This window comes from Vipera ursinii, assembly GCF_947247035.1.
Source record: "Vipera ursinii genome assembly, chromosome: 2".
NCBI lineage: Eukaryota > Metazoa > Chordata > Lepidosauria > Squamata > Viperidae > Vipera > Vipera ursinii.
The window spans coordinates 237,515,205-237,539,751 of record NC_139513.1 but is presented as its reverse complement, the minus strand read 5'-3'; the positions used below and the strand labels follow the sequence as shown (position 1 = coordinate 237,539,751).

General features: G+C 40.5%; 1 protein-coding gene across 1 annotated transcript in view; it reads left to right on the top strand.

Moving 5' to 3' along the window:
• The window catches only part of ROR2 (receptor tyrosine kinase like orphan receptor 2), a 54,390-nt gene extending 31,058 nt beyond the window's left edge, over positions 1 to 23,332 (top strand). Inside the window, exons 6-9 of the mRNA XM_083354647.1 lie at positions 12,563 to 12,877; positions 13,954 to 14,199; positions 18,965 to 19,167; positions 19,513 to 23,332. Coding sequence (XP_083210773.1) covers positions 12,563 to 12,877; positions 13,954 to 14,199; positions 18,965 to 19,167; positions 19,513 to 20,955 — 2,207 coding nt within the window. The 3' untranslated portion in view covers positions 20,956 to 23,332. The remainder of the gene's footprint in view (positions 1 to 12,562; positions 12,878 to 13,953; positions 14,200 to 18,964; positions 19,168 to 19,512) is intronic.
• The last annotated feature ends 1,215 nt before the right edge of the window (positions 23,333 to 24,547 follow it).

Sequence of the window (24,547 nt, the reverse complement as noted above, 5' to 3'; positions counted from 1 at the left end):
CATTCTCTGGTGCTCAAAAGGTTGGGGATTTCTAATTTAAAGTATGTTTGTATGTATGTACAGTATGTATGTATGTATGCATGTATGTATGCATGTATGTATGTTTAATGCTTACTTATAAGGATTATCTTACAGGGGATACACTTAGATTTATTTATTTATTTATTTATTTGTTTTTATAAACCGCCCTTCTCCCGAGGGACTCGGGGCGGTGTACAGAGTAAGGTAGGTATACAGATTGAACAATAGTGAAAAACAATAGTAAAAACAAACTGGGACCCCAATTAGAGCTATCAGGCCAGGCCGGACTGCTGGAACAGGTAAGTTTTTAAATCGCGCCGGAAGGTGCGGAGGTCGGGGGCCATCCGGATTTCGGTTGGCAAGCAGTTCCAGAGGGCTGGCGCACCCACTGAGAATGCCCTCCCTCTGGGGGCCACCAGCCGACATTCCTTGAGCGGTGGCACCCTGAGGAGGCCCTCTCTGTGGGAGCGCACAGGACGGAGGGGTGTTGACGTTGGCAGAAGGTGCTCCCGTAAGTAGTCCGGACCCATGCCATGTAGGGCTTTGTATGTCATTGTTAGCACCTTGAATTTCACTCGGAAGGCAACCGGAAGCCAGTGCAGCTCACGGAGGAGAGGTGTGATATGGGAGTATCGGGAGGCCCCCACCTCCCCCACCTGCCACCCTGATTTAGGAGATGGTTTGTAATTACAGTCATTGTAGCTATATTTTGGTACTTTTCATCAAAGTGAAGTTATGTTAACTAACAGAGGGATTATTTTCACTAAATTTCCATTCTTATGCAACTCTCGGTGTCAGCGTCTCTACCTCTGGGATAAATTTTCAGGAAAAAATGGAATGGTAAATCAACAAAACTGCCTACAGGAAAGGTCTACTATAATCTAAGGAAGCTTTATGCCTGTGATAAAGAAACAAAATATGGCTCTTAAATCATTGCCAATACAGGTTCCACTGATAACGAGTGAGCAATCTTTGCAATAAAAAGGTATAGCTACATGAGTACAGAAATCTCGGTGGATGATATATTCTATATCTCTTTGGATATATAAAATCTACCACATGTGGAATCAGGGAAATTTCTCAAAAACATTTTTGTATGAAGGGGAAAAAATCATAAATGAATGCATCCTGTCCACTAATTTCTATCTTGGGTAGCCCAGTGAGATATATAACTCTGAGAATGGAAATTAGTGACATCTACTGTCCAAATAGGAAAATTAGCTAAAAGATATTATGGTGTTAAAACCTTTTAGTGGTTTGAAGCAATCCTAATAGTTTTTGGAAAGATGAATATAGTTCAAATTGTACATGGGTTTTTTTCTGCTTGCCTACTTTGCTTACTTAAGGCTGAAGCTTCCTTTATTCCTATGTAGTTCAAAGCTTTGTAACTGGTGATGAGACTTGGTATCTTTATATCATCCAAACCTGTAGAATTCATTTGTATAATATTTCTCTGAGGACTCACATTGGACTCAGTTCAGCTTCTGAGGGCTCCTACATCATCAGGAAGAACTGCAGGCAATTTAAAGTCAGTGTTTAGGAGATTAAGCCATGGAACTGGTCCTCATTCAGATTTTTTCCCCCCCTGGATTTCTTTTTTTTTATTGAAAAGTTTTAAAATACAATTTTCCTTTAAAAAAACCCCCCTTCCCCCTCCCTCCTCCCCCCTACCTCCCCCCTCCCTCCCTCCTCCCCCCCTACCTCCCCCCCTCCCCCCCCGACTTCCCAGAGCTGAATACAAGGTATATATATAAAAAGAAAAAAAAGAAAAGCAAACATAAGCAACCATGTACTAACAACTATAAATTCTAAAATCCATCACTCTCTAGCTTATATAGGATAAAACAAACCTTAGCAATATTAAATATATATAAAAAACTAAAATAAAAAAATACTTTCTAGCTTATATATGATAAAACAAACCTTAATAATATTAAATATACATTAAAAACAAGAAAAAAAAACCCAAAATAGAAAGAGAAAAAAAAGGAAAAAAGAATTATTCAAATACTATATAATACTTCTCAACCCTATACTTGTCCTAAATAGACTCCATCCATTTTGTCCATTCCATGATATAACGTTCTTACAACTAATCTTTCAAATTAACCAAAATCTTCGCCACCTCAACCAAATCAGAAAACTTTAAAGTCCACTCTTCTGTAATCGGCCGTTCCTCTTCCAGTACCACATCTATAATTATTCCATACAATAAAAAAGATTGCGAACAAAACTTTAACCTCCATTTGGAAATCTTCTATATATTCCACCAAACTTTAATCCAAAAAAAAACTCACCCTTTCCACAAAACCACCACATATAAAAAATATATTGCGTCTACACCCAGATCTTTTCCCACCTCCCATACTTGACTATGAATACGTCGTAGAAATTCCATAGACTTCTGCAAATCCTGCTATTTTCTCTTCTTAGATCGTTTTGCAGCAGCACGCGTCACCCTCTGTTCTATAGAATCATCCGACGAAGTTGTATCTTGATCTCCTCCAACACCGTTGTCTTCTATCTGACCACCTTCGACCTCTTGATGCAGTCCTTCTCCAGATCCCTTTTCAGCTTCCAGAAGTGTTAATGGCGTTGCATTTAAAACATTATTATAGAAATCACGCGCTTGCATCACAGTAACCAGACGGTACCTTTTACCTTCGTGCGTCACCATCAACCCAACTGGGATCTCCCATCTGAACCTTATATCTCGTTGCTTGAGCTCTTGCACAAGAAATGTAAAATCCTTCCTTCTCCTTAAAATCTTTGGAGGAATTTCTTTTAAGACCAAAACTTCTTGATTAGCAATCACAACTTTAGTATCATAAGCAGCTCGTATAACTTCATCTCTAGTTTCCCTTTTTGCAAAATATACCACCACATCTCTAGGCAACTTTCTCTGTCTAGCAATCCATGAATTCACACGAAACACTTTATCCATGCCTCCTTTTATTTCAGATGCTGGCTGTTTCAACACTACTTCAAAAGCCTCAGAAACCAGCTGCTTTAGATCTTCCTTGGTATTCTCCTTTAAACCTCTAACTCTAATGGCAAACTGCATCTGGTAATATTGAGCAAGACTCAGTTCTTTTTCCACTTTATCTTCATTCTCCAATACTTTTGCTTCTAATATAGCATTCTTTTGAGTCAAATCTTCTAGCTTTTCCTCCAATTCTTCCACACAGCGAGCCACTTTACACACTGAAGACAAGATGTCTGCCTTCATCACTCTGAACTTCTGTTCCATCCTCTCCTCCATTCTCTCCTCCAGTTTCTCCAATTTCTCCTCCATCTGTACAAATCTATCATTAATTGAGTCCAAAATTACCTGGGTGTGTTTTACAAGAGCATCTTGTAAGTCCTTTGATGTCAATACATCAGGAGGATGCAGCGCCTGCAGTAATGATTGTTGCACAGGAGAAGTTCCAGCACTCCGAAGAGTTTTAGGGGGTGGTTTAGCCGCCATCTTTTACCAAATGTGACGCACTTTCACTTCAGATTTATAATCCAAAAAAGTCCATCAAGCTGGAGAGTAAAATATAATAATCCTCTTCACCTTTTCCTCTTGTATCGCTCTGCCTGCTCCTTTAATCCATAGTCATTCCTTCAGGCAGGGGTGGTCGCAGACGCCTGGCTCTGCTCCAAGAAATCAGGAGCAGAGGCGCCGGCCAGCTGGGAGCAGCCCAGGCTACGGGGGAGTTCAATCCTTCAGCCGCCCAAGCCATAAGCTCAGGCGGCCCTGGAGAACTCTACCCCTACCTGGGAGCTCGCCCCCTCCTCTTCTCCCGAGGAGGGGGCTTCAAATTCGCCCGAACAGCTGATCGGTGCTGTTTCGGGCGAAAAAACAACAGCTGAGCCGCGGGCAGCCCGGGAAGGCTGTCTCCGTCGCCGCGGAGCCACCGGAAGTCCTCCCCCCCTGGATTTCTATGTTCCACTGTCAAACTCCACCCTGGTCAAAGTATTTAAGTACTGTCTGGCTAACTTTCAGGGATCCTGAATAAATATACAACAACAACTTTTATTGATTAGCCCTTGGGCCATATCAAAGTACAAAGTTCCAGCAACAAACCGTCACCAAAACTAGATAAAAGCAATCCGAAATGGAATTTGATAAAATACAATTTAAAATGGAATTAAGATACAATTTAAGTTAAAATAGTAATAAAATGCAAATTTAAGATATAGATAAAATATGGAAACATTATATTTCGGAGTCGCCCTTACAATCTACCCCAATCAGTCCCACATATGCAGATCTTAACTGGATCATTTTGTTCAAATACTGTGCTACGTTGGATGTTATTTTCAAGTTCTGGCCAGACATAAGGTAAGTTATTTTGATATGGGGATCCCAATGGGTCATTCGTTTGGTATATAGACCAAGATACCTGTCTCTCACCCTCTTATACAAACAACAGTCAAATAGGATGTGAGCCAGGTCCTCTACCTCTGCCGCTCCGCAAATGCAGAAACGCTCATTGTACGGTATAGCATGAAATCTCCCATATCTGACCATTGTATCAAGCTGTTCAAATCTCGCTCTCGTAAATATCTCCCTAAGATGTTTTGGGAGTTGTAACTTCAAATAACTGTCCACTTGAAAAGTACATTTGTATTTACTCAGCCATTTCAAGTTACCCACCTTACTAAGGATAGCTATATCAGTTTGTGCTTCTATATCCTTAATTCTTTGGGCAACTCTTTTTTTAGATTGTTCTCCTGTTTCGCAAGAAACAGGAAGGTCACAGCTTCTTACAAAATTTGTTAGTTTGGTGATCCAGGAGATTTGTGATTGCAGTTTTATTTGCTCTAGTAGGCATAATTTGGGGAGTCTATCAGTCTCCATTTCATTAACTTTGCACCAGTAGTTATAAGCTCTAATTTTAGATAATGCCTGAATTGTATGAATTCCCAATTCAGCTCTAACTGCTGCAGCAGATGTTCTTGGATCTACACCCAAAATGCATCTCAGATGCTGGGACTGTGTTCGTTCTAAAGCTGTGGTTGAATAAAGACCCCAAATTTCTGCTCCATACAAGAGCATTGTCGTAACCTTAGCCTTATAAACTTTGAGTAGTGGAGCTAGGGACCCTGGGTAACTATGATTCTTTAGTTTGAGCAATAAATTCAAACGGGCTTTTGCTGTAAATGTACTCCGTTGATGATGGCAGGCCCAAGATCCAGTCTTGGAAAAAGTTACTCCCAAATATACAAAGGTATTAACCTGTTCAATTGGTTCACCATCTAATTGCCACTTATGTCTCTGATGGTTTCTTCCAAACACCATTATTTTCGATTTGGATTTGCTAATAATTAGGGAGTTATCCTGGCAATAAGAGCTGAATCTTCTTAATAGTCTACGTAATCCTACTTGTGAGTATGATAATAAAATCATATCATCAGCATAAAGCAAGCTGTTACAGTAAGTATTTAGGATCATCGGCATGTGTACCATGGTATCCTTCATTAACCCTGGCAAATCATTGATGTATAAATTAAATAATAATGGGGCCAGGATACACCCTTGCCTTGTCCCTTTATTTGTGTGAATCCTATTAGTCAGGGCCCCATTAACCCCATACCGCACCCTCAAACAGGTACTTGTGTAAAGGGCTTTAATCAAAGCCAGAAGTCTGGGTTCTATTTTAAGAGATGTCAATTTACTCCATAGTACGTCTCTATTTACCATATCAAATGCTGCTGTAAGGTCTATAAAAGCAGCAAACAGGGGTCTCCTCTTATAGGCATATTTGGCAATTAGATGGTTCAAAACAAAGCAGTTATCAATAGTAGATCTGTTCTGTCTAAAACCTGCTTGTTCTTCTGTGAGGATGTTGTTTTCCTCTACCCAGATTTCAATTCTGTTCAAAAGGTACCTAGCATATATTTTTGCTACAATGTCAATCAGGCTGATGGGCCTATAATTACTAGGATCCTTTTTATTCCCTTTTTTATATATAAAGGTAAAGGTAAAGGTTCCCCCGCACATGCGTGCTAGTCGTTTCCAACTCTAGGGGCCGGTGCTCATCTCCGTTTCATAGCCGAAGAGCCAGCGCTTGTCCAAGGACGTCTCCGTGGTCATGTGGCCGGCATGACTAGACGCCAAAGGCGCACGGAACGCTGTTACCTTCCCACCGTAGCGGTCCCTATTTTTCTACTTGCATTTTTACGTGCTTTCGAACTGCTAGGTGGGCAGAAGCTGGGACGAGTAACAGGCGCTCACTCTGCTACGCGGCACTCGGGATTCGACCCGCCAAACTGCCGACCTTCCGATCGACAAGCTCAGCGTCCTAACCCACTGAGCCACCGCGTCCCTTTTTATATATAGGGACAACTATTGCCATCTTCCACCCATCTGGTATATGGCAGGTGTTATTTATGTGTGTAAAAAGACCTGCTACTACAGGGCCCCACCAGTTGGGAAATTTCTTAAATAATTCTGCTGGTAAAAAATCCTCGCCTGGGGCTTTATTGCTCATTAAGCTTTTAATGATGGACTGTATCTCCTTTTCTGAAACTGGTGGCCATGGGGGGAGAGTTCTAGAATTTACCAAATCACTGTTTAAAAATAATTTCTTTACCGGTTCGGTGGGGGCAAACAAGCACTGATAATAATTCTCCCAGTCCGCAGCAGAGATTGGTATGTCAAATGCAAATCTCCATTCCTTCAGAATACCTGCTACTGAGTGCCAAAATAATACTGAATTATGACTTCTGGCAGCCAACTCAAGTTCTGACCAGATTGAAATGGCAAAACGTTTTTTCTTTAATGTTATAGTTTTTTTATATTCCCTTCTTGTGTGCAGCATCTTAGCTTGTATATGGGCAGTAGGATTCCTCTGGGCAAGCCTCATGGCTGCCTTCAATTTCTTTTTCTGTCGCTGGCAATCAGGATCAAACCAGCGAGGTCTACCCACTTGGGCTCTTTTTGTAGTAGGTTTAGCTGTTAGGTGTTTCTTCAGTATGTTACACAGATTGGAGAATGCATTGAAGGCTGACATCCAGTCAGTAGTAGATGACTGTATTGTTCTAGCCCACTTAGTAGCATTCTCTGTTTTAAGGCATTCTAATATTGCCTTAGTATCAACTTTGGCCCAAATTAACCTTTTATTTTGGGTCACCTCTACCTTTTTGGTGAGCCATCTGTCAGCCATGTTATATGGTCTTAAATCTGAGCGGCCTCGCAATGTCACACTTACAGGCTGATGGTCGCTATTGTCGCTAAGGTGTACTGTGACCTCTGAGAAGAGGTCGGCCTTATCTCTAGACACACAAAAGAGATCCAGTACACTACTTGAATTGGCTGAGTGGTATGTATAAGGGTATGTATAATTCTTGTCCTTACCTCCCAAAATTTTGAGATTACCCTTAAAAATTAAGGAGACTAGGAGCAGGCCAGCGGCATTACTTTTACAGTCTCTTGAGAGCCACTGAGGATGGTTATCAAAGAACTCCCCTGGGATTCCCTTCTTCTGGGCAAGCTCATACAGAGAGGGACCCAGTCTAGCGTTCAGATCTCCTAATAATACCACTATGGACTGAGGGTACAATATAGATAAATCTTCTAAGATAACTTCCAAGCCCATCCAATATTCAAAATTATAGTGCTGGGATGTGCTTGGAGGAATGTACACATTTACCAATATTAACTCAAACTGGTCATATTCAAATTTGACAGCTAGAAAGTACGGATACTTATCTTCATTATATAATTTCTCTCCCTGCCATTGCAACTCTTCCTTTATAAGAATGCATAGCCCACCAGAGGGTCTCCCTTTGTTCTTTGTTTTTAGGGCTGGGGAGGCCCATCCCTGAAAGCCTGGCAATTGTACTGGTTCATCCACTTCGGTTAGCCAGGTTTCTTGAAAGGCTATTACATCAAATCTAGAAAGAAAGCTCATTAGTCCACTATCAACCATCCTTTTCCAGCCAGCTATGTTCCAGGTCATCAACTGTATGGGGTTCTCAGAAGCAACGTAGTCTGACTTGGTTGATTGGCTAGATGGTGGAAATGCCAGATGTCAACTTGACAATGGAGCTGGGTCAATATCATCTAAGCTTCCCATATAAACACAGTTGTTGTGAGGTTCGATATTTCTCCTCGTGGGTTGCAGAACTTGTTGTTGCTCCTCTATATCTCGGTTGCCAGTGTGCCTCTGCTCTTGCTCCAAGAATGATTTTTTCCCCAAAGAGCAGGTACTCTGGCTTAAGTCTATAAATGTAGATTTATGTCCATTTTTGGAGGGGCATGGCTGAGGGTTCATCTTGTGGAGAGATGTTGTGGGAACTTCTAAATCAAATGAGGATGGAAGCTGGATTATGTCCTTAATGTTTGTCAGCTTAGGGGGCACTGTGTGATGAAGCCCTTTGTCTTTCAGTTGTTTCTCAGAGGCTGGGTCAGTCAGTGCAGTTACTCCACTCTCAGCCTGTGTGACAACACCTTTTTTTACTGTTGAGGTAAAGGCAGATTGTTGATTAAATATCTTGTCACATGGTTGCGTGTTTAGTGGATCCAAATTAAATAGAGGCTTTGCTGTAGATTGGGTTGTTGTCAGTGCCTCTTTTAGGTCGTCCAATCTTTGAATGATGTTAACTTGCTCAGGTTCTGGCAATGCACTGAATAGGTCAATCAACATTTCCTCTGGCACATCCTCAGCAGTTCCTGCAGCTGTGGGTAACACAGTTCGTATATTTCTTCTTTGCTTTCTCAGGGTCAGTTCAGTTGCAGCAGCCTCAGGCTTAGTAGTGTGAGGGCTGTTGCAGCCTAGATTTAAAGCGACAGTTCCCTCTTGGTGACGCTGTTTCAGGAGTGGGCACACTTTTTCTGAGCAAAAGACCCTTATTGGAAATATAGAGAAAAAGCTCAGAAAGGGCTTCATTCTGAAGAGCATGGAAGGAATTGTGGGCTGCTTGAATGATAGGAGAATTCTCATACATTGTGTTCTTGCTGGCAGCCACTCTACATGTAGTAGATCTATCAGAGTGGATTCACAGCGGAGCAGCTGGCTCAGGGACAGCCTAATAGCTTTTCTATTGCTCCAACACCCTCTATTTACTCTCTTGTCATAAATTTGCAGAGTAACCTGGTTAGTTTGCAGACTGTAGTTATATTGGTCATCTCTTAGACCTTTGCCTGATTGAGTGTTTTCTCTGTAGGTGTTCAAATTTTTGGGAGGAGAACAAGGTCCTTCTCTACTTTCACCTTCTGAGTTAGCCATCCCATGTCTGTCCATGGTTATCCTCCCAAGTCCTTCCACAGTATTTGGGTGGCTCCTAACAAACTCTGCAAAAGACTCTTTCAGACAATCAACCTTATCCATGACAATTGATAAGAGATTATATATTGAGTTTACAGTTTGGGCTGTAAGCAAACATTGTCTAGAGAGGAAGTCTGTCACATTTTCCCCCTTCAAATTTGCTACATCTCCCTCCTGTGTAAAAGAGGCTGTTGCCAGATTCCAAGGAGGGGAGCCATTCTCCAAGAGGGAGGAGGACAACTCCACACGCTGTCTGCTCTCCACTTCGGTTTGTAAGTCCCATTCCAATGAGTCACATAAATTAACTTTATCTGATAAGGTGCCTGCGAATGAGTTACTTACTGGAGCAGACTGTCTGTTTGCAATATAATCCTCCATTTTCTGCTGCTTCAAAGGCTTGGATATACTTTCTGCTGCAGAGTGCTGTCTCTTCCTTCTTTTCCCCATTCAGGTTTGTTAAAACAGGTTTAAAAATAAGTTTAAAACTATGGTTTAAAAGGTTGAAATGGGTTAAAATGGGTTTAAAAAGTTTAAAAGAGGTAGGTTAAAATACAATATTAAAAGAGGTTAAAAAGTTAAAATAAAAATAAAGTAAAATAAAATAAAACCTTTACTTTTGGAGGAGCTCTTTACAGCCTTTGCTGCCTCTCCACCGAATAAATATACAATATACATCTTTCTGGTTTAACTCATTTTAGGATTTAGAGAAAATATCCAAATCCTACTTCACATTCTTTCATGAAGTTACATAGGCTTACATCAAAAGTGTAAGTAGCAACAACATGACTGAAGGATGAAATTGCTACTAGCTATGCACATGTGTTACACATTAATTCCTACATATGATCAATGATTATTTGAGACTGAATGAAGGCAGTAAGTCCCAGCACTTACTGTCACAAAATTGTTTGTCAATTTCCTTTCACCTGAAAAAAAAAATCAAAGTTGATGCACTGTTTCCCAGGAATCAAATTGTCTGACAATGTGTGTTTGTGTGTGTGTGTGTGTGAGAGAGAGAGACAGGAGTCCATTGTTTTCACCTGTGTTGGCTTTCTGCTTAAGAGTATATGCATATTTAAAGTCTGTTTTGCTCAATAATGTGTCATGTAATGTGTAGCCCATTATACTCTTCAGTTCAGATTATAAAAGTCATCGCAACCACCTAGTTCTTTTCATTTTTAAAAAATTCAGTACAATGATAACTCTTGCAATTAAAAAATCCATAACATAGAATGCTAACTAATGCAACCTAAGTACTAACAACAATTCCCTTTATTTTACCTAAGGAAAAAATTCAGGAGCTTTTTAAATTCAACTATTAGTTTGTTTGAAACCTGCCCAAATGTTTTAGGACTTTTATGGAGAAGTGATATTTATGCAGAAATATTGAAAATTCAAAACGGTTCACATATGTTTAAGCACCACCGTATGCATTCAAGAAAACTCAAGTAATAAATACTAGTATTTGGTATGCAGTTGTTGCTGAGGCAGAGGAAGAGGCAAACCACGTCAATATTCAAGACTCTGGTTTTAAAATATGAATTAATTTAAATAAATAAATAAATTAATGTTAACAGTATAATTGAGCTTAATAATACCCATCCCTTCTTAGCAAAATGTGGTGTCCAGCCAGTGTTTGAGGATTTACTGACTTGTGTTTTAGAGTAGAAAATGCATTTTTAATACTTATTCAGTGTAGTAAATGGGACACGGTGGCTCAGTGGGTTAGGACGCTGAGCTTGTCGATCAGAAGGTCGGCAGTTTGGCAGGTCAAATCCTGAGTGCTGTGTAACAGAGTGAGCGCATGTTACTCGTCCCAGCTTCTGCCAACCTAGCAGTTCGAAAGCACGTAAAAATACAAGTAGAAAAATAGGGACCACTACGGTGGGAAGGTAACAGCGTTCCATGTGCCTTTGGCATCTAGTCATGCCGGCCACATGACCACGGAGATGTCCTCGGACAAGCACTGGCTCTTTGGCTTTGAAATGTAGATGAGCACCGGCCCCTAGAGTTGGAAATGACTAGCACGCGTGTGCAGGGGAACCTTTACCTTTACAGTGTAGTAATGAAAATAAAACAATTTAATTTTAGCTAGAGCTAAGAATGGCTAAGCCCTAGAACTTGCAAGAACTCAGGTACAGAACATATGAAGTGAGACTATAGAAATGCATGCTTTTAACAAACACATTGTGCTTTTATTTTATAACTCAATGAGCACAGTTCATTTATATGCTTTGGTTTAGACATGTATACACATGTGGGATTTTGAGGCAGGTTTGACCCTCTTTATTTGCTATCAGTAGAATATTATAAGTCTCTCCTTTTGTAATTCAAATCAGCGAAAAGTTGTATAACAGAACTTCCAATAGGTGATTTATGAACTATCAGTGAGTGGGCCCTGGTAAGTTGCCAAGTTTCTGGAATGAAAAAGTCAATATAGTAGATTTCCTGGGAAGTCAAATTTATGTAACAGACAAGAAATCTGATGGTAAATTTGCCTCCTCCCCTTCACTCTGGAGGCAAGCCTTAGAATTCTGGGAGGGGTTAGCCCCTCCCTCAGTTCTTGAATGACGCCACAAAAACAAAGACAAAAGTCTTAGCAAATTAAAAATATGTGAGAAAACTAGGTAAAGTTTGTCCTAGTTATATATAAAGCCCTGAAATGTTTCCCCATCTTGATGCTGCCTGAGTGGGCTGGATGCTATAAAATTGACCTTCATGGTTAGTAAAGGTAAAGGTAAAGGTTCCCCCGCACATGCATGCTAGTCGTTTCCGACTCTAGGGGCTGGTGCTCATCTCCGTTTCAAAGCCAAAGAGCCAGCGCTTGTCCGAAGACGTCTCCGTGGTCATGTGGCCGGCATGACTAGACGCCAAAGGCGCACGGAACGCTGTTACCTTCCCACCGCAGTGGTCCCTAGTTTTCTACTTGCATTTTTATGTGCTTTCGAACTGCTAGGTTGGCAGAAGCTGGGACGAGTAACAGGCGCTCACTCTGCTACGCGGCACTCGGGATTCGACCCGCCAAACTGCCGACCTTCTGATCATGGTTAGTACAATATACCATTTTCCTACTGCATAATCTTGTTAACCTTATGTGTGTCAAAATATATAAAGGTTTGTACAGTGTATCTGCTGTCTGTTCCAACTAAGTTTTTATTAATGCTCTCAGTAGTTTGGCTTGAAGTCATTCCAAATACATGAAAAACAGTAGTACTGTATTGATGTTCATTTATTATAGGAACTGGGCCTTAATTATTGGCTTTTCTGTCTTGCCTTTCCAGCTGCATTTACCATGATCGGCACATCCACCCATTTATCTGATCAGTGTTCCCAATTTGCCATCCCATCATTTTGTCACTTTGTGTTTCCACTGTGTGATGAGCGTTCCCGGATACCTAAGCCTAGAGAGCTGTGTCGTGATGAGTGCGAAGTTCTAGAGAATGATCTTTGTCGGCAGGAGTACAACATTGCTAGATCCAATCCCCTCATTCTGATGCAGCTCCAGCCACCTAAATGTGAGGACTTGCCCTTGCCAGATTCTTTGGAGGCTGCCAACTGTATAAAAATTGGAATTCCTGTAGAACGGCTCAACAGATGTAAGTTTATTGTTACATTTCCTTTCTGCTTTTCTCTTCCATTTGTTTAATGCAGAGGTGGGGAACTATGGCCCCTTTATGACTTATGGACTTCAACTCCCAGAATTCCTGGCTCAGGAATTCTAGGAGTTGAAATCCGCAAGTCATAAAAGGGCCATAGTTCCCCACCCCTGGCTTAATGGAAAATTAGTGTGGATTTTTCCTCTGAGTGCCATTTCTGAATGTATGTATTTGCCTGCTTCCAGAACTTAACATCTTTCAATGTTTTGCCTTTTGACTGCTTGGAATTAACTTGGAGGGAGAATGCAGTGATGAGAAAGAGGAATGGCCCAGGTGAAAACTTTTCCCCAGCTTCTCGTCTATACGGTGTAAAGGAATATTGCCAGAAAAATGCAGAGGCTGCCTCAAGCAGCTGACCAGTTGCCAGACCTCCCTGAAAGCAAGGAATGCCCTTCTTCAAGCTAACTTGCTTTATGTTGTGCTTGATTCAGAATAGAACACAGTGTGGTATAATCTCTCACTGTTGCTAAGCACTCGAGAGATGTTAAGACTGCAGTGAAATAAATTTGGTGGAGAAAGAGGCGATAACCTTTTGCAACTAGACTAGATATAATATACAAATGAAAATGGTGCTTGGTAGTAATTCATTTGCAAGAGAAAGATCTGAGAGGGGAAAATAGCAGGAGGGAGGGAAGAAATGGAAGAAGCTAAATGGGGCAGGCGGGAGGAAGATAGTGGAATACTTGGAGCAGGTCAAGCAGTTGAGACAGAGTAATGTTGACATGGGTGTTCTGGTTAATTTCTGGGCTCTTCCTTAGGCATAAAGCTTATCGGAAACGCATACTTCCTGGCTAGGTTACTTTAGCTTGTTTCTGCAGGCTTGATTGTTTTCTTTATTTTCTACTTTTGGAAAAAGCAGCTGATCTTATCCCAAATCAAAAAGGAATACTGTAGAGCAGAAGCTTTATTGTAGAGCTACACATTGTATGTAGCAAAGGAACAAATCTATGCAGAGAGAAAGAATGGGAACATTTCTTATTCTTCATAAGTCTCTTGTTAAATCCACTGTTTTGCAGATCACCAGTGTTACAATGGCTCTGGTGCTGATTATAGAGGAACTGTCAGTGTCACAAAGTCAGGCCACAATTGTCAGTATTGGGATTCCCAGCATCCTCATTCCCATGACTTAACAAGTACAGAGTTTCCTGAGCTTGGAGGTGGGCATGCTTATTGCCGCAATCCTGGAAGCCAGATGGAAGGACCTTGGTGTTTTACTCAGAACAAAAACGTACGCATGGAACTGTGTGAAGTACCTGCATGTAGTATGTATTACTATTTTTTTACCACTTCTAGAATGAAGTTATTCATGCATGAATTATTCTTACTTTGTGTGATGTGCAAAAAATGCTTTTTGTTGCTATTTTTATAAATGAAATTAATCCAAAAATTAGTTTGTTATCAAATGTATAATGTATGTATTCATTGACACTGATGCTAAGAGATCTAAGGACTGCAACCAGTTGATCTGACAACACCAGTTGCTATTTTTATTTAAGGGAGATAGAGATCGAAGACTTGGAAAAATCAGGCAAATTTGCTATGTGGGGCAGCGATTTTAATTTTTTAATTTAATTTTCTAATTCTGTCTTTCCCCGAAAATAAAATCCACCCAGAAAATAAGCCCTAGCATGATTTTTATGTGTGCACCTAATATAAGCCCTACCCCCAAAATAAGCCCTAGTTAAGAGCTTGCCCACTCCATCCCACCGACTGGTTGCTTGCAGCTGCAACGGAATAGGAGGGTGCACGGCATCGCCATGAGGTAAGACGAGGCAGGTGGTGGACAGTGGAGCTGCCTCATGCACCCTGCACCCACGCATCTCAGGGCTCCCACAGCCAGGTCACCCACACCCTGCCCCTTGTGTCGCCTCATGGCGGTAGCACTACCAGCACCAGCCCTGTCCAGCAGGAATCTGCGTGGCCGCCCACCCACTCCATCAAACCATCTGTTTGCCCGTGGCCGGAGCAACTTACAGGGCTTCCCAGAGCAGATGCTCAGGAGGCAGTGGCAGTGCCAGTGGAATGCAGGACAGGAGAAGATCAACATGGACAGGCAGGGGCAGCCGAAGGACTGGGCAGCACATGCCTCCCCTTTCTTTGTGGCTTCAGTGACGTCTGGCAGGCGGAGAGAGGCGGCTGTAACAGGTTACAGGGCTTCCCAAGGTAGACATTTCAGCTGCCCCTGCCTGTCCATGCCGCTTTCCTCCTCACCTGAAGGGCGTGTTCCACTGGTACTGCTGCCTCTTTCTGAGCATCTACCCTGGGAAGTCCTGTAAGCCATTGTGGCTGCCTCCGTCCACCAGCCAGACATCTGCTGAAGCCCCTCCCACTCACCTGCTCTTCGCAGCCCCAGAGCGTGCCAGCCAAGAGCCAGTGGGCTGCGACTGCTGCCAGACACCTTAGGCTCCCGCGCATTCGCCGCCTCCCGTACATGGAAAAATCCCCTGAAAATAAGCCCTAATGGGTCTTTTGGACCAAAAATAAATGTAAGACCCAGTCTTAGTTTTGGGGAAACAGGTAATTCTTTTGGAGTGATGTAGCCATTGTTCATCTGTGCCATGTCATGGTTCTGATAGAGGAGACCAGTAAAAGGAGAACTCCAAGGCAAGAAGTTTCTGTAAAGAACATGTTTATTGGCTACAAAGTATCGGCACAGTCAAAAGAGAAACCAAGTCTGGAGTTCCCTCCCAAGCGTTACAATGTTACAAAGTTGCACTTCCCACCCCAGCACTATGTAATTATCCACGTTCCCCATAAGAATAATTTGGTGGGCTTTCTAACAGTAGGCTCAGCCCACCAAAAGTCAGGCAGCAATGACCTTGGTTCCCACGGAACAAAGTATTGTTTAGTCTAACCTTAAAACCACTCATCCCCCCTCCCAGTATTGTGGCAACCAAAAACGAAGAAAAAATGGCTTCAGCCAAGATCGTTGCAGTGTTGACATACACTTACGTTTGGCTGCATTTCTGTCCAGTGAATAAAGATGTTTAATCCATGTAGTGTATTCTAATTCAGAGACAAAAGGTATAGAAAAAAAATATCATGGGGACTAAACAGGGCTATGATGTCTTTAAGATGTTGAGTGGTAATATGATTAAGTTCAATTTACAGTTGTTCATCTCGGAAATACAGGACTTAGGACAATCCATTTTTTTGCATTTTTAGTTATATATGGTTTGGATGAGTATACCTTTAGTTGTTGCCCTTCAGCATAAGAGCACTATAGGATTTTATGTTTTTAAATTTCTTCTAGTTTTTATTAAAATGAGTTGCTGGGCCTAAACTGAAAATAGACGGAAATGGTGGAATATGAGGTTACAGACAGTTATATTGAACTAACCTCTTACACTGAATATTTGCTGCTTTTTAATTTTTCACTGGGCCCCAAATGGGTGCCTGTGGGTAGGATTAGGGAGAGATTAAATTATGATTTAATGTTATTTCCAAATGCGGTCAGGACTGATTCTTTAAACTGTGACTTTTAAAAGATTCTTTGTGTGATGTGCAAAAAAATGCATTTAGTGGTATTTTTTCATATTTTATTACACAAATATGTGAAATAATAGGAAAGTCCCCTTAGCTGCCATTGGTTTATTTTGATGCTGAATTAGCCTATCGGATCTTTGAGAATCATAATAATAATAAAAATGGGAATGAGGTCCTGGCTTTGAACAATGCCTTGTTAACATTCATTATGAAATCAATTTATTGTTTTGAACTTTCCTTTAATTCCGTTTTTCTTTTTATACTCACCTTTGTGGATTTTTTGTTCTGTCCTAAAAGAACAGGATATAATATTAAAGTGGATGTGGGTCAAATAAGGTTGTACATTTATTTGAGTGCTGGGTTTGCTCTAGCCCAAAATCTATTTAATTTTCTGTGAATATAACCAAAATCTCCCCCAAATCTTCACCTGCTTTCCATTCACTTTCTGCCTCCACCCATTCTTCTCTCTGCCCTTTCTTCTTCACTTTCTGCTTCCTCTTCCATACTCTGGTATCATGCAGTAGAAGACAGTTAGAAATTATTCTCTGCCCTCATGCTTGGGAAAAGACACTATGCAGAGAAAATAAAAGACAAATGTCAGAGTTTTAAAAGGCCATTTAGATCATCAAATCCAAATCCCTACTCAGTGCAGGAAGTCCAAGCTATTCACTAGAGGGAATCTGTCCAGTTCTCAAGGCAATTGAGCTTCACTATCAAACTGTTCTTGCAAATAAAAAGTTTTTTTAAGGATTGGTTTTGACGTAAACCTGTTCTCATTCTGCACAACAAGATGATGGAGAGCAGATCGCAGTTTGTTGCTGTTTTCTTCAAGTGCCTTCTGTTTTATAGGAGGATGATGAAAGGAAGCAGTTATTTTCTTTTCAGTGCAGAAATGAAAAGACGAGTGGAATCATTTCTCATTGGAGAGCAGAAGAAGAGAACAAGTTTTCCTTCATTTTACATGGAGGAAAGACTGGGAGAGGTGGTTGAATGCTATCTTACTATTACCTAGTCATATAAGTGGGAAAGACAGTTTGGCTCATAAGGAAGCTTCACTTCTGATTCCTTCTGTCTTTCCAACATTCTATTTAGTCCAACAGGTTGACCGACAAGTCTAATCTAAAAACTAGATATTAGTGTGTGTGTGTGAGTGTGTGTGTGTGAGTGTGTGTGTGTGTGTCAGAGAGAGAGAGAGAGAGAGCTATCTTTTTTAGGTTACTGTTTTTATTGTATCCCTTTTGATTTTTAAAGATTGTATCCAGTGGTGGGATTCAAATAACAACCAGTGTTCTGTGTGGATGCCACTTCCAGAAGTCTGTTCTGGGTCTGGGCAACAAAAAATTAGCTACCAGTTCTACTGAACTGGTGCGAAGCGGCTGAATCCCACCACTGATTGTATCCCATACTTTTTACGCTCGTCTCCTCCTTACGCTGGTTTATGACTGCAGTAAAGGTTTGATTGGCTCTAATACTTTCACATAGGGACGCGGTGGCTCAGTGGGTTAGGATGCTGAGCTTGTCAATCAGATGGTCGGCAGTTTGGCGGGTCGAATCCCAAGTGCCGCGTAACAGAGTGAGCGCCTGTGACTCATCCCAGATTCTGCCAACCTAGCAGTTTGAAAGCATGTAAAAATGGAAGTAGAAAAATAGGGACCACTATGGTGGGAAGGTAACAGCGTTCCATGCGCCTTTGGCATCTAGTCATGCTGGCCACATGACCACGGAGACATCCTCGGACAAGCACTGGCTCTTCAGCTTTGAAACGGAGATGAGCACCAGCCCCTAGAGTTGGAAACGACTAGCACGCATGTGCGGGGGAACCTTTAATACTTTCACATAGGATCAGTTTTGGATGCTTTTCCATTGTGCAGTCTGTGAGCAAAATACGATGTGTGCCTCATAATCTTACAATAAACCACTTGATCCCGAGAAAGGTCTGTGACTTAATGATATGCTTTGGTAGCAAGTCCATATAGATAGTGTTGAAATTCATACTAATCGCTCAATCCCCTGCATTTCATTTGAGACAAGGTCTTTGTGTCCATTGTGGATTACATTACAAAGATGTGTATAAGTTCGTATTACAGACAGCTCTCAACTAACGACCACAACCGAGCCTAAAATTTCTGTTGTTCAACAAGACATAAGTGAATTTTGCCCCATTTTATGACGTTTCTTGCCACAGTTGTTAAGTGAATCACTGCAGTTGTTAAGCTAGTAACAGGGTAAATCTGACCACATGACCCTAGGGGTACTGCAACCGTCATAGACACGTGCCAGTTGCCAAGCATCTGAATTTTGATCATGTGACCATGCTGCAGTGGTTGTAAGTGTGAAAAAAACTCGTAAGTCATTTTTTCAGTGCCATTGTAACTTCAGACAGTTACTAAACAAATGGCTGTAAGTCAGGGATTACCTGTACATATTGCTGTGGGCTGTATTCATTGTCTAGCCTTGGAATATATAACATTATTTGTCTTGCTTTTGAACTCCATCTGAAAAACATGAAATGAAAACATGCAATGCTTTTTCATCTCACAGGCCCACGTGACAGCAGCAAAATGGGAATCCTCTACATCCTGGTTCCGAGCATAGCCATCCCTCTAGTTATTGCCTGCCTTTTCCTCTTGGTCTGCATGTGCAGGAACAAGCAGAAAGCATCTGCCACCACTCCACAGCGTCGTCAGCTGATGGCCTCTCCCAGCCAAGACATGGAAATGCCTCTCATTAATCAGCACAAACAGGTACCTTACCCAAATTTATGCATGCAGACAGCTTATTTTACATCATAAAGATAACATTTAATATTAATTATTCTACAGTCTTCTAGCAATACCATTTTAATTTAACATTTCTTGACCCATATCAAACCTCCCAGTAGGTTCCCCAGCATTTATTCATTTCTCAAGTGTTTGAACTGAGAACAGATGCAGAAAGATGCCAAGGTAGTAAAAATCCTTGAAACAGATTTTGTGCACTTAAGCGGGTTAATATAAATGTGGACAAAGCCTTTACTTTTAACTTAGATTTGCTGCTAAGGGTTTCTAATATGGTAGACCATCTTATCCTGTTACTCTTTTTACTTTCAGAACAAAATAAAAGAAATCAGCCTTTCTAGTGTGAGATTCATGGAGGAACTAGGTGAAGAGAAGTTTGGAAAAGTTTATAAAGGTCACCTGTTTGGTACCGCTCCAGGGGAACAAACACAAACAGTTGCCATCAAAACACTCAAGGATAAAGCAGATTTAACTCTCCGAGAAGAATTTAAGCATGAAGCAATGATGAGATCAAGATTACAGCATCCCAATATAGTTTGTTTACTGGGAATAGTGACCAAAGAACAGCCCGCCAGTATGATTTTTAGCTACTGTGCTCATAGTGACCTTCATGAGTTCCTTGTTATGAGATCTCCTCACTCTGATGTTGGTAGCACCGATGATGATAAGACAGTGAAATCAACATTGGAGCCAGCTGATTTTTTTCACGTTGTAACTCAGATAGCATCAGGAATGGAATATCTCTCAAGCCACCATGTGGTCCACAAAGATTTGGCCACCAGAAATGTGCTCGTGTTTGATAAACTCAGTGTGAAAATATCTGACTTAGGCCTTTTCAGGGAAGTTTATTCTGCTGATTATTATAAACTAATGGGAAATAATCCTCTTCCTATTCGATGGATGTCCCCTGAAGCAATCATGTATGGCAAATTTTCCGTTGATTCAGACATCTGGTCTTATGGAGTACTGCTGTGGGAGATCTTCAGCTATGGCTTGCAGCCTTACTGTGGCTATTCCAACCAAGATGTCATTGAGATGATTAGAAATAGGCAGGTTTTGCCATGTCCAGATGACTGTCCTGCATGGATGTACTCACTGATGTTAGAATGTTGGAATGAATTTCCCAATAGAAGGCCAAAATTCAAAGATATCCACAACAGATTGAGAACATGGGGAAACCTATCAAATTACAACAGTTCTGCACAAACCTCTGGTGCAAGCAACACTACACAAACCAGTTCCCTCAGTACAAGTCCTGTTAGTAATGTCAGCAATGCCAGGTATGTTGGGCCGAAGCAGAAAACTCAAGCTTTCTCTCAGCCACAGTTCATACCAATGAAAGGACAAATAAGACCAATGGTGCCACCTCCTCAACTTTACATTCCTGTCAATGGTTACCAACCAATGCCAGCCTATGGAGCATATTTGCCAAATTTTTATCCTGTCCAAATCCCAATGCAGATGGCCCCTCCACAAATAGCTCCTCAGATGATGCCAAAACCAGCCTCTCATCATAGTGGGAGTGGTTCCACTAGTACAGGATATGTAACAACTGCACCCTCCAATGCTTCCATGGCTGACCGGGCTGCTCTTCTAACTGAAGGAGTAGAAGAGGTACATAATGTGTCAGAAGACATTGCTCAGAATCTGGTCCAGGAAGAGGAGGAAGAACAGGGCTCTGTGCCCGAAACAGAATTATTGGGTGATAATGACACTCTTCAGATGGATGAGACTGAATTTCAATCAGAACCCTAAAAATGTTGCCTTATCACAGCAACGACCTCTGTTTACTTTGCTGAAGACTGTGGTTCTTCTGATTTATACAATCAGTTTTTTACTTCAGACTCCTGTCTACAACTGCTAACCCAAAATCTACATAAATGCAGCAGTATTGAATACACCGTTTTAATGGATTATTTGTCCAGAAAAATTTGCAAACATGATGTAGAATAGTTACTAAAATATAGGGTTGATTACAGCTCTTGCAGGGAGGCTGCTTTTATAATATACTGTTGCTGTGCAACATATAGTACAAATGCATTGCACATCATGTATATCTTGAACTGTGATTGTATTTTTAATGAATTCTGGTTAAATTGGTAACCAAACAATATCGGTGACATGGAATTGTTCTGCATGTGAAAAGATGGCCAAAACGTGTCTTTTAAAACATTTAAAACATTTTAAAATATTTATCTTACCGATGCAATAAACTTTTCAATGGAATTATTCATAAATAGATAAGGTACAGGTAAAGGCTGAATGACAGAAACTTTGCTCAGTGACCAATCCTTTCATAAAGAAATCTGATAATTATTTTTATAATTAAATGGAAGTTTGACCTGATTTAGCAGGAAATATATTTTGCTACCCCCCACCCCCAAAATGACAGGTATAAGTTATGTTGGGAGTTGAGACTTCCCAGTTTTGAAGCTATTAGGCTATATGAATGTTTTAAATAAACAAATGAAAATAAAATGTTCTAACTTAAGCCAACCCTTTTTGCCTGCTCAAAGTAAAATTTAGTAAGGAATAAATTACCACATTTTGTTGATCTCCCTGGTCACCACAGCTTTCACTTAATTTTCCTTTAAGATGGTGCTAGAGATCAGAGTGATCAGTCAATAAATGTCTATTTTATTTTAGGTACTAGATATATGCACATACATTTTTCATTTTTTAAAAAATAGTGATTGTAGATTCTTAACCGAAATAAGTGACTTTGTACAGAACGTATTTTTTTGTGATTAATGCCTTATTATGAGATGAATCATGTACAGATTTTGAAATGTAATTTATGTTTTCATTTATGTTTCATTTATGGTTTTTTGCTAATTGCAATATTTGGGTATTTTAAATGCTTATATAATTATGATTTATGTATTTTATTGGGATTGGAATTTTGTACACTTTGGTATGCTGATAAAATTGGTCCATACATTTCACAGAAATTTCTGTAACATGAGTACTCCCCCAATCATATTATATTGTAGCCAAATATAAATTAACGTATTATTAGGCTGAACGTTCAGTAAATGATCTAACCAAGCAACTCATCAGTGGTGATTAATATTAATGTGTTGAAAAAAAGAGAAAAAAGTAAAAATGGAAACTCATGTTTTCTTTTGTTACATTTTACTTGTTAAACTGTATTTTTCCTAAGAACATTTGGATTCCCTTGAGGTGTATCATAGTAATCTCAAGCTGATAGTAGCAACAGAAGTCGTTTTACTGGTTTATAGTTTCTCTTGAACTGGCCTAAGCACTGGCAGTTAAACAATGAAAATCTTTCTTGCTTTTTAATATAAGTGTGAGTTGGAGACTATTAATAAATCATTTAAATAAATTGAAATTTACTTTTTAAATTGTGTTGATACTTGATATTATAAAATCAGGTGAACTTAGGAATTCAGTTCTTTTTAAAAAAAACTTGTGTAAAGGAATTTGAAACCAAGGACAAATGAAATCACTGTTTTTTCACCCGTCCATATAAATAATCCTATAATGTAAAAGGGGACGCGGTGGCTCAGTGGGTTAGGATGCTGAGCTTGTCGATCAGATGGTCGGCAGTTTGGCAGGTCGAATCCCGAGTGCCGCGTAACAGAGTGAGCGCCTGTTACTCGTCCCAGCTTCTGCCAACCTAGCAGTTCGAAAGGACATAAAAATGCAAGTAGAAAAATAGGGACCACTACGGTGGGAAAGTAACAACGTTCCATGCACCTTTGGCGTCTAGTCATGCTGGCCATATGACCACGGAGACGTCCTAGGACAAGCGCTGGCTCTTCGGCTTTGAAACGGAGATGAGCACCGGCCCCTAGAGTCGGAAACGACTAGCACTCATGTGCGGGGGAACCGTTACCTTTATATAATGTAAAAACGCTGAGAGTGCGCCCTCATATTTTTTACATACTGTGTAGATTTATTGTCTGGTCTCAATTTCTATATCTACAAAATTCCATATCATAATATTACTATCAATCCACAACAATGAAAGGGAAGAAGATAATCAGTGGAAAAGAAGATGGTATGAATAAATCTTTGCTTCCTGCTGCTGAAATGTATTGTCTCAAAGTAATCTTGATTTTTGTTTTTTAACAGAAAATTACGATCTGGTGCTTGCTTCTATACTGCATTATCATCATAGGTCATTTGTATTTTTTTTTACTCTTGACTGAATGTCTGTTGAATAAATAGTGTTCATTTTCTAAATGAATGGGAATAGTATTCATGTTTAAAATATTGTTCATTTTGCCGTAAATATATTTTATTTTCTGTCTCCATGGGAAAATTTGCCAGAATCAGAAAATATATTCTAGCAGGCTGGCAGTAGGATACAGAAAGATAAAAACAGCATTATGCATTATCACAGCTTTTAAAGCATTCCATTAATCCTTGTTAACGGTTTATTGTTGAACTGACTACACCTAGATATCTAAAGCAGGAAAAGGAAATTGATTGAAGAACTCTTTGTTTTCCTGCTGTTTCTGAAGGCGTTAATGGGGATGTACGTGTCCACCTGTATGAATTGTGTAGCTTGGGCCCTCCAATTCCCATGAGGTGCCTCTAAACTTTCCTTCACAATCCTGCTTTTCCTACCCACAATTCCTGTATCTCCCACCAGTCTGTGTATCCCAGGTAAAGTTTTTTCTTGTCATTGTATTCTTTGCAGGGAAGGAAGGAAAAATAATAACTTCCTATTCTCCATAACCAGACAGCAGGAAAAGTAAAGTTAGCTTGCAGCTTATAGCCACTCATTTAACAGTTCAGCCTTACAACGGCCTTAGGAAAAGTGACTTATGTCACTGTCCTCGACCATCGCACCACTTCCAAGGTCGCATGATTGCAGTTTGGACGCTTGTCAACCAGCTTGCACTTATGACTGCTGCAACATCTTGCGGTCATGTGATCATGATTTGCTGGCCTTTCCAGCTTGATTCCAACAAGCAAAGTCAATTAGGGAAGCTGGATTCACTTAACCATGGTGATTTGCTTAATGACCATGGTAAAACTAGTCATAAAATCAGATCTGGTCACATGATAATTGCTTTACAATCACACCTACGTAAAATTGAAATTTCAGACCCACTTGTGGCCATAAGTCAAGAACTACCTACCTGTACATACGAAAGGCTATATATCCTACCATTTTGTGACTATACCGGCTTATTAATCCTGATGTATTTTATATCTTCATGTGAGATTCTTTGCTCTAACTCCCTCCTCTTCTCCCCCTCCCCTATAATAGAAGGCCCAGGTTATAACCACTGTGGGAGAGTGGTTAAGTTTTTACATCTGCTGCCTCCCAGAGGTGAGAGCTCTGGGGGGTATTGCTCCCCCGGTTTTTATG